This window comes from Protopterus annectens, chromosome 1.part0 (assembly GCF_019279795.1).
Source record: "Protopterus annectens isolate FY-2018-M chromosome 1.part0, PAN1.0, whole genome shotgun sequence".
NCBI lineage: Eukaryota > Metazoa > Chordata > Ceratodontiformes > Protopteridae > Protopterus > Protopterus annectens.
The window spans coordinates 976,327,980-976,342,434 of NC_056725.1; the positions used below are offsets into that span (position 1 = coordinate 976,327,980).

General features: G+C 40.5%; 1 protein-coding gene across 2 annotated transcripts in view; it reads right to left on the bottom strand.

Moving 5' to 3' along the window:
* Positions 1-14,455, bottom strand: part of ECT2L (epithelial cell transforming 2 like) — a 1,012,011-nt gene that overhangs the window by 43,016 nt on the left and 954,540 nt on the right. The window contains exon 22 of one of the 2 annotated variants that reach the window (XM_044064701.1): positions 5,386-5,558. The exons of the other annotated variant lie outside the window; for it this stretch is intronic. Within the exon in view, the coding sequence (XP_043920636.1) occupies positions 5,386-5,558 (173 nt within the window). The remainder of the gene's footprint in view (positions 1-5,385; positions 5,559-14,455) is intronic. 2 annotated transcript variants of the gene reach the window in all.

A 14,455-nucleotide genomic window follows, 5' to 3' on the forward strand; every position in this document is an offset into this window, starting at 1 on the left:
CTACAAACAATCTGAGGGTCATGCTGCTCAATGCTAGAAGTCTAAATCTCAAAATGCACTTGCTCAAAGCACTCCTTAAAATGGAGAACATTGACATTTGTGCTGTAACAGAGACCTGGTTCAAGACTGCATACAGCACCCCTGCACTACCAGGCTATAACTCATTCCACATCTTTTGGCCCCAGAACTTGGACCAAAGCTCCAAAGGTGGTGGTGTTTCCATATTCGTAAAGGATGCACACACCTCCAGACTTGTAGCCCAACATAATGCATCAGAGATGCTTCAAGTGCAGCTAACATTGGGTAAGACAGCGACTCAGGTCATAGCCTGTTATAGGTCCCCAAACATGTCCCAAGACACTCGCTCCACATTCCTAAGCACCCTGGAGAATATTAGGGTCCAACCTAACAAGCTCATACTCAGGGACTTCAACTACTGCTCCATTAACTGGTAAAACTACTCATGTACCAATACACTTGCCCAATGTTTTCTGGAATTCATTAATTCCAATGCCCTGGATCAGCTTGTTCTTACCCCTACTAGTGGTAGCAACATCCTTGACCTGGTCATTACTAACATGGGTGACCATTGCTCCTCACCAGTAGTCAACTCCTCCCTGGTTAGATCTGACCACAAACTAATCACCTTGGAAATCCATATCCCTCCCACCCCACCCGCAAAGGTAACCACTATGAAAAACTTCTCCAAAGCAAACATTGGGCTCCTAAGAACAGAGGTGGCTAACTTCACAGCACCCATGCAAATGGAGAATAATTGCATGGCCACCGTATCATACACCAATGCACTATATGAACACGTACACAAATGCATGGCTCTTGCCATACCCAATAGAACCAAGATACTCTCCTCCAAAAAAAGCCAATCTGGTGGTCCGCTGCCATAAACAAACTCTAAGGAAACTGATGCAGAATAAGGTGAAGTCCCAAGAATGGAAAAATTCCCTTATCAGCCTCAACAAAAAGTTGAGATCCCTCATCAAATCCTCTAAAGCTAGCTATGAAAACAGAATTGCAGCAGATAGTAAAGACAACCACAAGGCCTTCTATAGTTATGTAAAGAATCTCCACGGCAATACCCAGATTTGCTTTGAGCTACTGCACAATAGTACCTCCTATACTGAGCTAACAGATATTGCCAATATACTGGCTGACAGATTCAGTGCTGACCCCCCCCCCCAAAGGACCAATCACAATACAAGTAGATTGCCAGGCACCCAGTATTACTGCTGCACAGGTTAAAACAGCACTGTACAAGGCCAAGAACACAGCTTCTATTGGGCCTGACAATATCCCTGGCTGTGTTCTACATGAACTACAGAGTGAAGTGGCACCTCACCTGTGTGCCCTTTTCAATCACAGCCTCACCTCAGGCTTTGTCCCTACTGAATGGCGCACTGCTATAGTCATCCCTCTTCACAAAGGAGTAGTGACTACAGACCCTGGAAACTATTGCCCCATTAGCCTGACAAGTCTGATAAGTAAAGCTATGGAATGCATCATCATGGACCTAATAAACAAGTATATAGGGAATCTCCAAACTCTGGATCCCACACAGTTTGATTTTTTGAAGGGTAAATCATGCCTGTTCAACTCGGTCGACTTCTTTGAGTCAGTCACCAGAGCTGTGGATGAAGGCAAGGTGGTTCCTACAGCCTACCTTGATCTGGCCAAGGGCTTTGATACCAATCCCCACTCAGAAATCATAGAAAAACTCACGGAGCTAGGCATTAACCCCTATATCAGTAGATGGGTTGCAAACTGGCTCACAGATAGAACCCACAGTGTGAAAGCAGCTGACTCCAAGTCAGACTGCTGACCAGTGATGAGTGGAGTCCCACAGGGATAAGTCTTGGGTCCTCTCCTGTTTGGTATCTACTTCTCAGAAGTCCAGTCCAACACAAAGGAACTCTGGCTGACAAAGTTCGCAGAAGATTGCAAGTTGGGAGCCATTATTAACTCCCCAAGTGATGCTGACATCCTACAGAAAGGCCTCACTGAGACCAACGACTGGTGTCAGAACCATGGCCTTAAACTTAATGCCAAAAAATGTGTCGTCATCCCCTTTGGTAAAAACCGAGTTCCCATGATCTACTGCATCAATGGTAGTCCACTGAACACAAAAGGCGTTATAAGAGATCTGGGAACACAGGCTGACTGCGACCTCTCTTTTGACCACCACACTGCCTATCTGGTCAGAAAGTCCTTCTCTGTGGCACATCTCATTACTAAGGGTTTTGCATCCAGAAAGAAAGATGTCATTGTCTCCCTCTACTCTTACCTCATTAGGCCAATCATTGAGTACAATGCCTCATTTGGCATGTACCTCACTAGACACCTGCAACAGCTGGAGAGGCTGCTAAAGTACCTCACAAAGAGGATCCTAGGCCTTAAACACTTGTCCTATATGGACAGACTCAAAAACCTCCAGCTATTCTTTGTATCATATCGCCTACTTAGAGGCAATCTCTGCTTGACTTATAAAGCCGTGTCTGACCCAGTTCTGTTAGACATGTTACATCTAAAGAAATCCCAATCCGTCCGTATTACATGCTCCAGAGACCTCAACCTCATTACCACAATCAACAGAACGTGCTGGAGGGACAGGTTCATAACCCAGAGACTGCCCATGCTATGGAACAGACTTCCCATACATGTCAAACAGAACACCTCACTGCCCCTCTTCGATAGAAATCTTGATGAGTGGATGGAAAATAGAAAATTTAGTCCGGGGATCACTCCAGTGGCTCTACTCGACAAAGGCACTGGGAACTAAGGTCGGATGGCATAATGCCAGGATAATCGTATGGGCTAGGCTTGTAAAGGCTCCAGGGCCATTAGCCTAGTACACACTTATGAACCTATAAAATCTTGCAGTGATACACAATATTCTCACAACTACAAATGAAGCTGCAAGAGTAAGGTCCTAGAAAACTAGAAAATGCAAACAGATAAATGGACAAAAAACAGAGAGGTACAAAAATATCACCACACAGATTACTATAAGTGCAACTTAACATATTTAAGTAGAAGTTAAATAAAAAACTTTTTTCTTCAATTTAAAATGTTACATATTAAACACTTTGCATTGAAATGACATTGCTGTATTCTAACTTTGCACTTCTAGTAACATTGTTTTGCACAGCAGACCAAGTAATGAACATGTTGTTATAGTATGACATTCTTTTGCTCAATACTCACTAACACTCACAGTATTTTGTGTAATTCATATTAAAATTCTCAGTGAGGTGAACATATAGTTTTTTGAAATAATTTGCAAAGGCAACATCTGCCAGTATAGCTTTAACATTTTCTCTGCAGTTATCATGATGCAAAAGCATGCAACATTTTTAAATGCTTGCCAAACTAAGGTCGGATACAGTGTGGTTTCAAAATGTCTGCCAAAACCAAGATTTAACACTGTGTTGCAAAGCTTTCAACCTTCTATCTCTAAAGTGTGGAACACTGCCTCACGTAATGTGGAACAATGGGCAAAATGTGGAACATTGCTAACAGCTTACTAACATTTTCAGTGAGGAAGATCACAAGACCTTACAATGTGTTTCTTTATACTTATAAACATTAGATTGATAAATTAATATGATTTACTATCATTTATCATGGTTATTAGTTAATAAAATTCTTAACCCTGAATGTGTCACAGACCCTTTCAATGTTGTGCTGTAAGGAACATCGACTTTTAAGTCTCGAAATGAGGAACAATCCTCATAATGAGGTATGCTGTTTTGCAGATGCAACATTTTGCTTTCTGTTTTACACTCATATTTGTTCTTTATGGTGAGCAGAAACTAAAATGAACTGCTTAAAGATGATTTCATAACGCGATATTTCAATCTGTAGTTTTAAAATTAAAAACAATGCATGCATTTTACAGGTGGTAAGTAAAATGGACACCAGTTTTCTTTCAGCTACCTAGTACCTTATTAATATTAATGTTAAGTGTTTTGAAATTGGCAACTCACAAATGCATTGCACATCTATTAATGTTATAAATGGTGAAAATACATTTGAAGCTGATATAGCAGTTCTATGGCACTTTCATTTATGACTCTCAATCTTGGTAATGCTAATTTGTTTTCGAACCCCTAGTTGATAGTTTGATGATTCTGCATACCGTCCACAAAGGAATTTCACTGGAGCAATGTGTTGCTTGTGTATGCAATAAAGACAGCACAAAAACTTAAACTCACATTTCTCTCAAACCTACAGTAATAAAAAATGTTTACTGATAGACCATGTAACTGTGTAACATAACAATTTATACCACTAATAAAGTATGCCAGGTTGTTTTTAAATAGTCACCATAACATATTAAATGCTTGATATTAAAATTCCCTTCCAAATATAACACTGATTTTCTAAAGCTAAATGAAGACAACCAGAAATTTGAGATGAAACCTGAGAGGAATTACATCCTTCATCAGACTGCCCCAACAAATCAGTAATATATCATTCTCAAGCTAAAACCATCATACAAAACATCTTTCCAGCAATTACAATAACTAATGCATACTGCTTGCTATTGCCAGATGAAGTTAGCACTTAATAAAATAAAAAAAAAAATTGTGCTTCATTGAGATTTTGACATTAAGAAAGAGACAGAAATATGTTTTGATTCTAAAGTCCAATAAATGGAGGGAAGAACACAGTAACAGTAAAAACCATAAGAAAAGAAGAATGTAAAAAGAAACAAACAGCACAATCTCAAATTTATATTCTTTTCCATATGGCCTGGCAACTTAGCATGGTTAGCATAGCTGTATTTAAGTTATCAGACTAGTTATATCAAAGAATAGAGTTTTCCAGAAGGCCACCAAAAGAAATTCCATTTCATGGAGAGTAAGTCACAAGACCCGAAGCTTAGATATGAACTGCTTATGTGCAGATGAGTTCAGGACATGACTGAGTGAGGACCTGAACAGTAATATGGCAGATCACAGAGCTTTGGATAACATACTATACTGAAGCAGGTAGATACTAACAATGACATCCACCATATGGAATGGAACCACTTTACAGTAACCGCAGAAGAAGGGAAGGACACTTGTTACTGTAATAAATAGGAGCTATAAACAGTTAATTTGAATTCTAAGCCACCTATAATGGTACATACTGTATATCGTCTTATATGTTTAGTCATGCAGTCTCTTTGATGTTTCCAGCATGCAGATTTACCAGCAGCACTGTTATTGTTTAAAATGGATGTCACTTAAGTTAATAAATTCATTAAACTTATTTCTTATATGAATAAGAAACATTTATATTGATAGTAAGAAAGAATACCATTGCTGTCATTTTAACTCTCCAAAGAAAAACTGTGCAAAAGAACTTAAAAATTCAACATACATTTGGAATCTGCAATATCTTGCACAATGAGTCTGCGTAGGGCAACTGATGCCAAGAACTGATGAGCTGTCCTGTGACTGCATTCGAATGGCACAGAGGTAATACTGCGGACTGCAAGGACCAATGCATCATTGAAGAGGAAAAGGCTAAGGTCACTGATGTGTTCATACATCCTGTTGAGAAGAGAAGAACACAAGATTACATTCCCGTGATCTGTAGACCCTCCTCATATCAGAGTTCTGAGAGGATACTACTGTGGCGTGTCAAGTTTTAGGACAGGAAAGGAAGCAGTAAATGTAGTAACAGCTCCTTGCAAATAAATGTTACCGAAACATAGATTTTGATAGCAGATAAGTATCATGTGGTTTACCAATGATCTGCATTCCTGTGCTTTCTGGGACTGCTGCAAATTCTGCTTAACTCTTTTCCCTTCCAGACAACAAATAATAGGAGACAGAAATAGTGAATCAGTTAGAAAAGTGTTATTAGATAAATAAACTGTTTAATTTAAAATATGGCACTTTGATTCCACAGGGTCTGAATACAGAATGCTGTTGGAAATGTGTTATTTAATTGAGTGATATGTGTCTTTAAAAAAAAATTTTTAACATAAACTGATGTTAATTGATTAATTAATGATTTAAGTGGCAACTGTGAATAATTAAGACCTGGTCTTTTTGCAAGTTAGTACTCCATGAAGGTTTATGTTAAGCCGAGATGCTAGAGTGCTTTCTTTGGTGTTACTGATAGAATTACTGTTTTATTAAATTCATTTGGTTTATACCTGCCCATTTGTTGTTCTTGTTACATCAGTCTGAAGTGTTGTTCTAAGCACAGGAATTGCATTAAGCCTGCCTCATGCATTGCTGAACTACTCCACTGTTTTTGAAACTATCAGCTCTCCATGAAGCCTGTTCCATTTATTTCTCTCACACCTAGTATAAAAATATTTCCTTGTATTACTCAATGAGCCTTCCATTTTATATATTCATATTCTGTCCTAATGTTCTCATTTATTATTTTTTTTTAAAAGTGTACTCATCTAGACCCCTATGGATTATTTTGAGTTATTTACATGTTTCACTTATATCCCATCTGACTCCTTTCTTCAAGGCTGTGTATATTAAGCTCCTGTAGTCTTTATGTGGCTCCTGGTAAAGACCATGCTAGTGAAAAAGGTTCTGCAGAACTACAAACTGTTCACTAAATGGAGGCTCACAAACTATCTATATAGATTGTTGGATACAAATACAATTTTTAAGTTTTCTACTGAGGACGCCACTTCTTGCACTCTGCCAGCCTTCTCAGACATGTTACTACAATGTTTACCTATAGCATAGGTATTTGATAAAGGTACCATGGTATCTTTCTATGCTTGTTGTTACTAACACTTCCACTCCAGTTGTGCCTGCCATATCTAAGTTGCTGACAATCATACATATTGTTTTGGATTTTGTTTTGCACTGAATTTAAGCTGTCATGTTTTAGACTATTAACTAGTCTTGCCAGTTTCTCACCTCTACTTCCTGTATATTATTCTGTATCAACATGTTAACTATGATGCATATCATTCTATCATCAGTGACACAACATATTCTCCAGTGTCATATTGAAAGGGACCATCCTTAGCACTCACCCTGTGTCATCCCACTGGTTACCATCCTTTCATCTAGTGGACATAGTTTACTATGACCGCCTGTGGCCCTTAGTCTAGCTGATGTTCAATGCATGCTATCACCTTCTCTGTGCCACTACCATGTGACTGACTTTAAGGCTGCCTGAACATGTCTGCTAATTATTTCTGAAGTACTTTTCTTAGCCTTCTCTTGAAATCTAAGCAGTCCACATCTACAGTCCCTTCCTGGTTTGCCAGGTTTGCCAGTCAAAGAGCTAACTTAGACTTTGCTACATCACACACACAAACATCTAAGTGGGACATACACATCCCTAGACTTCCTTTTATCACTTCATAATCTTATTTTGTACCTCAGACAGAGAAGCCTTCAAGAAACATTCAAAATGTTCTTTTAAATTTTTTATAATTCTCACAATTAACAGAATTAACCCATTAAGTAATTAAACATCTAGTAGTATAAATACCTTGGGTCTCCCCTGAAAAGAGATCACTAGCCTAGCTGGACTTATCCCTGTCAACACAAAATAAATAAACAAATGAATGAATGAATGAATAATTAATTAAGTATATAAATAAAAAAAGAAGAAAACATGTCTGTAACTTCATCATTGAAGAATCAGGGACAAAGCCAAAATCAATGAAGGACAAAGGCCCAAAATCAGGGAACTGGGAGATTTTTTAAACTGTAATTCCCATAAGAAAAACACTAATAGAAATATGGATTTTTTTATCAGCATGTATTTCCTAAACAATAGCAAGAATGAAACTAATCATTGGTATTACTGACTGACTGTATCCTCAGTGACTCACAAGAAAAATCAAATATTTTATGGGGAAACTGGGTAAAAATATGAATCATAATCAGGGGTATTCTGCAAAATCAGGGACAGCTGAGAGTTATGCAAGCAAATGAAACAATCATAGTTTCATAGGTTCATAGGTTCATACTAGGCTATCTGCCCTAGGGCATTTGCCATTTTAAATTAATTTTTTTTGAGGTTAGTATACTGTGCTCTGTCTAACAGTGACACAGAAGTGATACCCGGGGTAAACCTACGATCTCCCATCCACTCATCAAGATTCTTTTGAAGAGAGTCAATGAGGGACTCTGCCTAACCTGGACTGGGATTTTATTCCAGAGTGAAGGGAGCCTCTGGGTTATGAATCTGTCCCTCCAGCAGTTAAATGACTTAATAGTGTATATTTTCTGCAACACAATGCTAAACCATGTAAATAAGTTATCTTAGATGATACCGGGTCTGCCCACTGTTAAGATGTTCAGCTATACTTCAATTCACAAAAAAAACATTTCCATCTTAGTTTATTATTGAAGTCCAACATAAACATCTATTGTAGTTTAAAATATAGCACTCTTCTTTATGCTATGACATTCTTTTACCTCATGATGGGGAAACAGTAGATTTCATTTTTATATATCATCTACTGTTTAATACCCTCTTGAACATATTTGCATGTAGACCAATACTCACCTCCAGATGTGCCTTTACAGTCAAAAAAGACAACCATTTTATCCTTAACTGATACTAGACTGATATGCTTTTTGTGCTTCTGTATTAAACCTTAACCTTGACTTGAAATATTTGTGCTAGGCCTGAGTCAGTTAACAGAAAGGTCCAACATCTATTTAACACATAACCCATCTGATTTGTGCTGTTGACAATTATTTATAAAATAAATGTAACCAACGTGTTCCTTACAAATCATGCCGTTAAAAACTTACTCATAAACATCATTCATCATTTCATTTTATCATATGCGATCTGTAACTCTTTCTGATCGCAACCTATCTATCACAGTCTGATACAAACCTGTTAGGTGGCCCACTTAAAAAGTCCTTCACTCACACTTAACGGATAAGGTCTTAGGAATTCAATATACCATAAAAGCTTGAGGTTGTGTAGGTGATGAAAACTTGTAGAATGTAAAAATGTACTGCCTGCATTGTCCATGTTGGACATTTAAGAATCAGCATAATCACAATAACTAGGTATCTGGCTTATTTATAACACCTTAAAAATAAACATTCTTGTGTGCGGTCAGTAATATGGGAAAAAGTTTTGCACTTGAAGACTAAGATTATATTACCCCAGAGACTTCTACTTTCTCAGAGATGCAGTAATCTGGAGTTGGTATGTGTAAGTAGGAGGGCTGGTGGTACAGGGGACTTGTACCAATGTAAAGTGCTTGTTTTTCAGATTTTTTTTTAATTTCACTGTTGTTTATAATCAGGTGTTTGTAATGTTTTATGACTGCACATGTGAGGGTGGAATACTAAACAGCTGCAGTTTCATTAGCAAGCCCTAACTACATAATGGTAGTAAAGCCTACCTGACTTGTAAAACTGTCCTTTCATATGGGTATCACTTACAAACTGCAGAAATTCTTATTTTGCAGTTTGACAAACCAAAAATAAATCATTATTGTTGGCAGTGAAATTTAACCTTTTCTTTGTCTATGAGATACAATGAGATAAAACCCTAACAATGACCTTTATGGCTAGAATCTGAGTAGTAGCTTAAATGCTGGATGAGACAGGTGGTGGAGTATAGGAGGAAGGGGCTTATACAGGCTAACCCATCCCGGGATGAGAGAGGAGTGGTTCTTGGTCAGTCAATTGCTCCAATACATGCAGAGGCCTACATGTGTTGGAGGGAAGCCTTCTAGCTTATCAGTGGGAGTGGTAAGCACTAGGTAGCCCCTCTACCACAAGAGTGGTTTCTGTGTTGGAGGGAAGCCTTCTAGCTTATCAATGGCAGTGGTAAGCACTAAGTAGCCTATCTACCACAAGAGTGGTTTCTGGCCCAGAAATTGTAGTTTATTGGCCGTTTGGCAGTTTTTCCATCTCTTTCAACTTACTGGTTTAAAAGCCCACATCTGCGCTTGTTTCCCATCTTTCCTGTAACTAGTCTAGACCAGATACATATTTACTGTATCCAGGACTGTTTGTAAGCTTCTGAGCCCCCAAGCCTTTGTGTGTTGGAGGGAAGCATTCTAGCTTATCAGTGGGAGCGGTAAGCACTAGGTAGCCTATCTACCACAAGATCCAGGTACAGATTCTTAGTTTTAGTACTTGAATTTGCTTATTTGTGCTCAGCACTTGTTCAGAACTTGTTGTTAGCACTAAATAAGCTACAAATTATTACAGCACTCAACCTTCCTCTTTACCTAGAGGAAAACAGTTTTTGTACTTACTTTCCTCATTTGCTTAAAGAAAAACAGCTCTTATACTCACTTTCCTCACTTGTCTAGAGGAAAGTCGTTTTTTATTCAGGCATGTCCTAGGGTCAGCTCCCAGTGTTCTCTCCTGTCTGTCTGATGAATCTGGGCATCTTGAGGCAATGTAGCAATTGCCTCATGTACACAAACAACCCTTTCCTCCTACCACCCATCACCACAACCTGTGAGATATGCACTTATCTAAGCAAACTGGAGGTAAAGCTCTCTCCAACCAAGACTGAACTTGACAGTCAAGAGGAGAAGGTAAACATTTGCACCACACCACACTCATCACATAGTCCACTAAACCTACCCCACCAAAATCCACACATAGAAACACAAAAACATTCACAGAGGCTCTCAATGATAGTCTTCTCAAGCAACAGAGACCTCCAAAGCAGAAACGCAAGCAACCTCCACCCCCCAACACAACCCAAATGACACATAGCCCATAGGCTCAGTGTGCCAATAAACCACAGCCTATAAGGCAAACTAAATGTACCCAACACACTAGTCATAGGTGACTCTATAGTCAGGTACACCGATGTCCCACTCACCAGGCTAAGCAAGGAGAAGGTTACTGTCAGCTGCCTGTCCGGTGCCATGATCAGCCACATAACCCACGCACTCAGGTCACTCCACAACAAGTACAGATATGACTCTGTCATTGTCCATGTTGGCATGAACGACCTGAGGCATACCTACCTGGACTACATGAAAAGAGACATGGAAGAGCTCTCCAGTCTTGTAGCCCAGGCAGGTATGACCCTAGCCCTGAGTAGCATCCTGCCATTGCCTAGAATGATACCGCAGTACCAGGACAAAATGATTGACTTCAACAATTGGCTAAGCTTCTGGTGTCATTCTAAGGGGATCCAGTATCTGTCTACCTGGGACGACATGGTCGACATACTATGATGCTTTGCCAGAGATGGCCTACACCTGTTGCCCCTGGGATTCCAGATACTGGCTAAGGCTTTTGCTGCCTCTATAGTGCCTTTGTTAGGCAAGGTTCAAATGACAAATGACCACGGTAACAGGAGCAGGCAAGCAAAATCTGAGGGTAATGCTACTCAATGCTAGAAGTCTAAATCTCAAAATGCACTCACTCGAGCACTCCTTAAAATGGAGAACATCGATATCTGTGCAGTGACTGAGACCTGGTTCAAGGCTCTAGAGAGCACCCCTGCATTACCAGGCTATAACTCATACCACACTTTTCGGCCATCTAACCTGGACCAGAACACCAAAGGTGGAGGTGTGTCCATATTCATTAAGGATATCCACACCTCCAGGCTAGTTGCGCAGCATAATGCATCCGAGGTTATCCAAGAGCAACTAACTCTGGGCAAAACTACAATCCAAATTGCAGCTTGCTACAGATCCCCCACCATGCCCCAGGATTCCTACTCCTCTTTTCTTGATATACTGGAAAACATTAGGATTCAACCAAACACCCTAATAATGGGCGATTTAACCTACCCCACCATTAACTGGGAAAACTACTCATGTACCAACTCCTTCACTTAAAGCTTTCTGGAATTCATAAATTCCAATGCCCTGGATCAACTTATCCACACCCCCACCAGGGGCAACAATATCCTAGGCCTAGTCATTACCAACATGAGTGACCGGTGTTCCACACCTGAAATTGACTCCTCTTTGGTCAGATCCGACCATAAGCTAATCACCCTAGATATCCGTATCCCACCCCCACCCACCATTAAGGAAACCACGGTAAAAACTTTCTCCAAAGCCAACTTCATGCTTCTTAAGACAGAAGTGGCAAACTTCATGACACCCATGCAGATGGACAATGCAGTTACGACTGCTGAATCCAGCACAAATGCACTCTATAAGCACTTACATGAGTGCATGGATCGTGCCATCCCAAACAGAACCAAGATGTTATCCTCCAAAAAAAGGAAGCCAGTCTGGTGGTCCACTGCCATACACAAACTCTACAACAGAAGGAAGAAACTGCTGCAAAAGAGAGTAAAATCCCATGACTAGAGGAGGTGCCTGGTCAGCCTCAATAAGTATCTGAGATCCCTTATAAGATCCTCCAAAGCTAGCTACAGAAACAAAATCACCACTGATTCTAAGGGCAACCACAAAGCATTCTATAGCTATGTCAATAATCTCAATGGCAACACCCAGATATGCTCTGAGTTACAGCACAATGGCATGAAAATTACAGAACCAACTGATATTGCCAACATCCTGGCAGATAGGTTCAGTACTAACTTTACCCCCCTCTCACCCCCTAAAGGGCCCATATCTATACAAGAAGAATGCAGAGTCCCTGTAATCACATCTATGCAGGTAAAAGCTGCACTCTCTAAAACCAAAAACACAGCATCCATGAGACCGGACAACATCCCAGGCTACGTTTTACACGATCTTCAGAACGAACTGGCTCCCCACCTAAGCACCATGTTCAATCACAGTCTCACATCAGGCTTTGTGCCCACTGAATGGCACACAGCAACAGTTAGCCCACTCCACAAAGGGGGAGCCACCACTGATCCTGGGAACTATCGCCTATTAGCCTGATGAGCCTGGTCTGCAAGGCCATGGAACGTATCATCATGGAACTCATAAACAAAGACATTGGTAGCCTCCAAACTCTGGACCCCACCCAGTTCGGGTTTGTGAAAAACAGATCATGCCTTCTGAATCTGATTGACTTCTTTGAGGCAGTCACCAAAGCCATAGATGAGGGTAAGGTGGTTCACACAACCTATCTTGACTTCACCAAGGCTTTCAACGCCATCCCCCATTCTGGAATTATAGCTAAACTCACTAAACTAGGTATAAATCCCTAAGTCACAAGGTGGGTTGCCAACTGGCTCACTGACAGTACTCACACTGCAAAAGTTGTAGACTCTAAATCTGACTTCAAACCAGTGACAAGTTGAGTACCACAGGGTTCAGTCCTGGGACCTCTCCAGTTTGGTATCTACTTCTCTGAAGTACAGGCTAACACAGAAGGCCTCTGGCTAATGAAGTTCGCAGATGACTGCAAACTAGGAGCTATAGTCGAGTCTCCAGATGATGTGGACATCCTACAGAAGGGCCTCACTGAGACAGATGCCTGGTGTCAGAGGCATGGCCTCAAGCTCAGTGCCAAAAAGTGCATTGTCATCCCCTTTGGTAAAAACTCTGTATCCAAAAATTACCAAATAAATGGCAGTCTACTTAATGCCGAATGTGTGATAAGAGACCCTGGGGCCCAGGTGGACAGTAGTCTCTCCTTTGATAATCACATTGTCACAGTAGTCAGAAAATCCTTTTATGTGGCACACCTCATCACAAAAGGGTTCTCATCCAGGAAAAAAGAGGTAATTGTTCTCCTCTACTCAGCACTTATTAAACCCATTATAGAGTACAATGCCCCTTTTGGAATGTACCTCACAAGACATCTGCAGCAGCTGGAAAGTCCACAGAAGTACCTCACAAAGAGGATTACTGGCCTCAAACAGATGCCCTACACTGACAGTCTCAACAAACTCCAGCTTTACTCAGTAGCATATCGCCTACTCCGAGGAGATATCTGCCTAACATATAAAGCTGTGTTAAACCCAGAGCTGTTGGACATGCTACACCTTAAGAAATCCCTCCGAACTACATGCTCTAGGGATCTAAACCTTGTCACCACAATAAACAGGGCATGCTGGAGGGATAGATTCCTGTCCCAGAGACTTCCTATACTCTGGAACAAGCTACCCATCTATTTCATGCAAAGTTCCTCATTAGCACTCTTCAAGAAAAATCTTGATGAGTGGATGGGAAATAGGAAATACACCCTGGGGATCACTTCTGTGGCTCTGCTTGAAAGGGGCACAGGAAACTAACTTTCTTGGGTGGCGTAAGCCAGGGAACCTTGTTGGCTAGGCTTACTTAGGCCCTTGGGTGACAGCCTAGTACCTACCTATGAACTTATGAACCTATGTACCAAAAAGTCAACAGAGTTAAGGGATGTAAGCTTGGCAATACCAAGCCTGGGATAGTATCTTTTAAGAGGCAGTTAGTGTGGGAACACACAAAGTAGAGCAGGGCACAGGAGGTCCCTTCAGTGATATGGGCACCCACATCAGCCACAAGGAGGTGAGATTAGGTCTAAATAGAAACACTGTGCTTCCTCACTTCCCAGATGATGTGAATTACAAGGGGGATGGGTGCCATGTAGTTCCC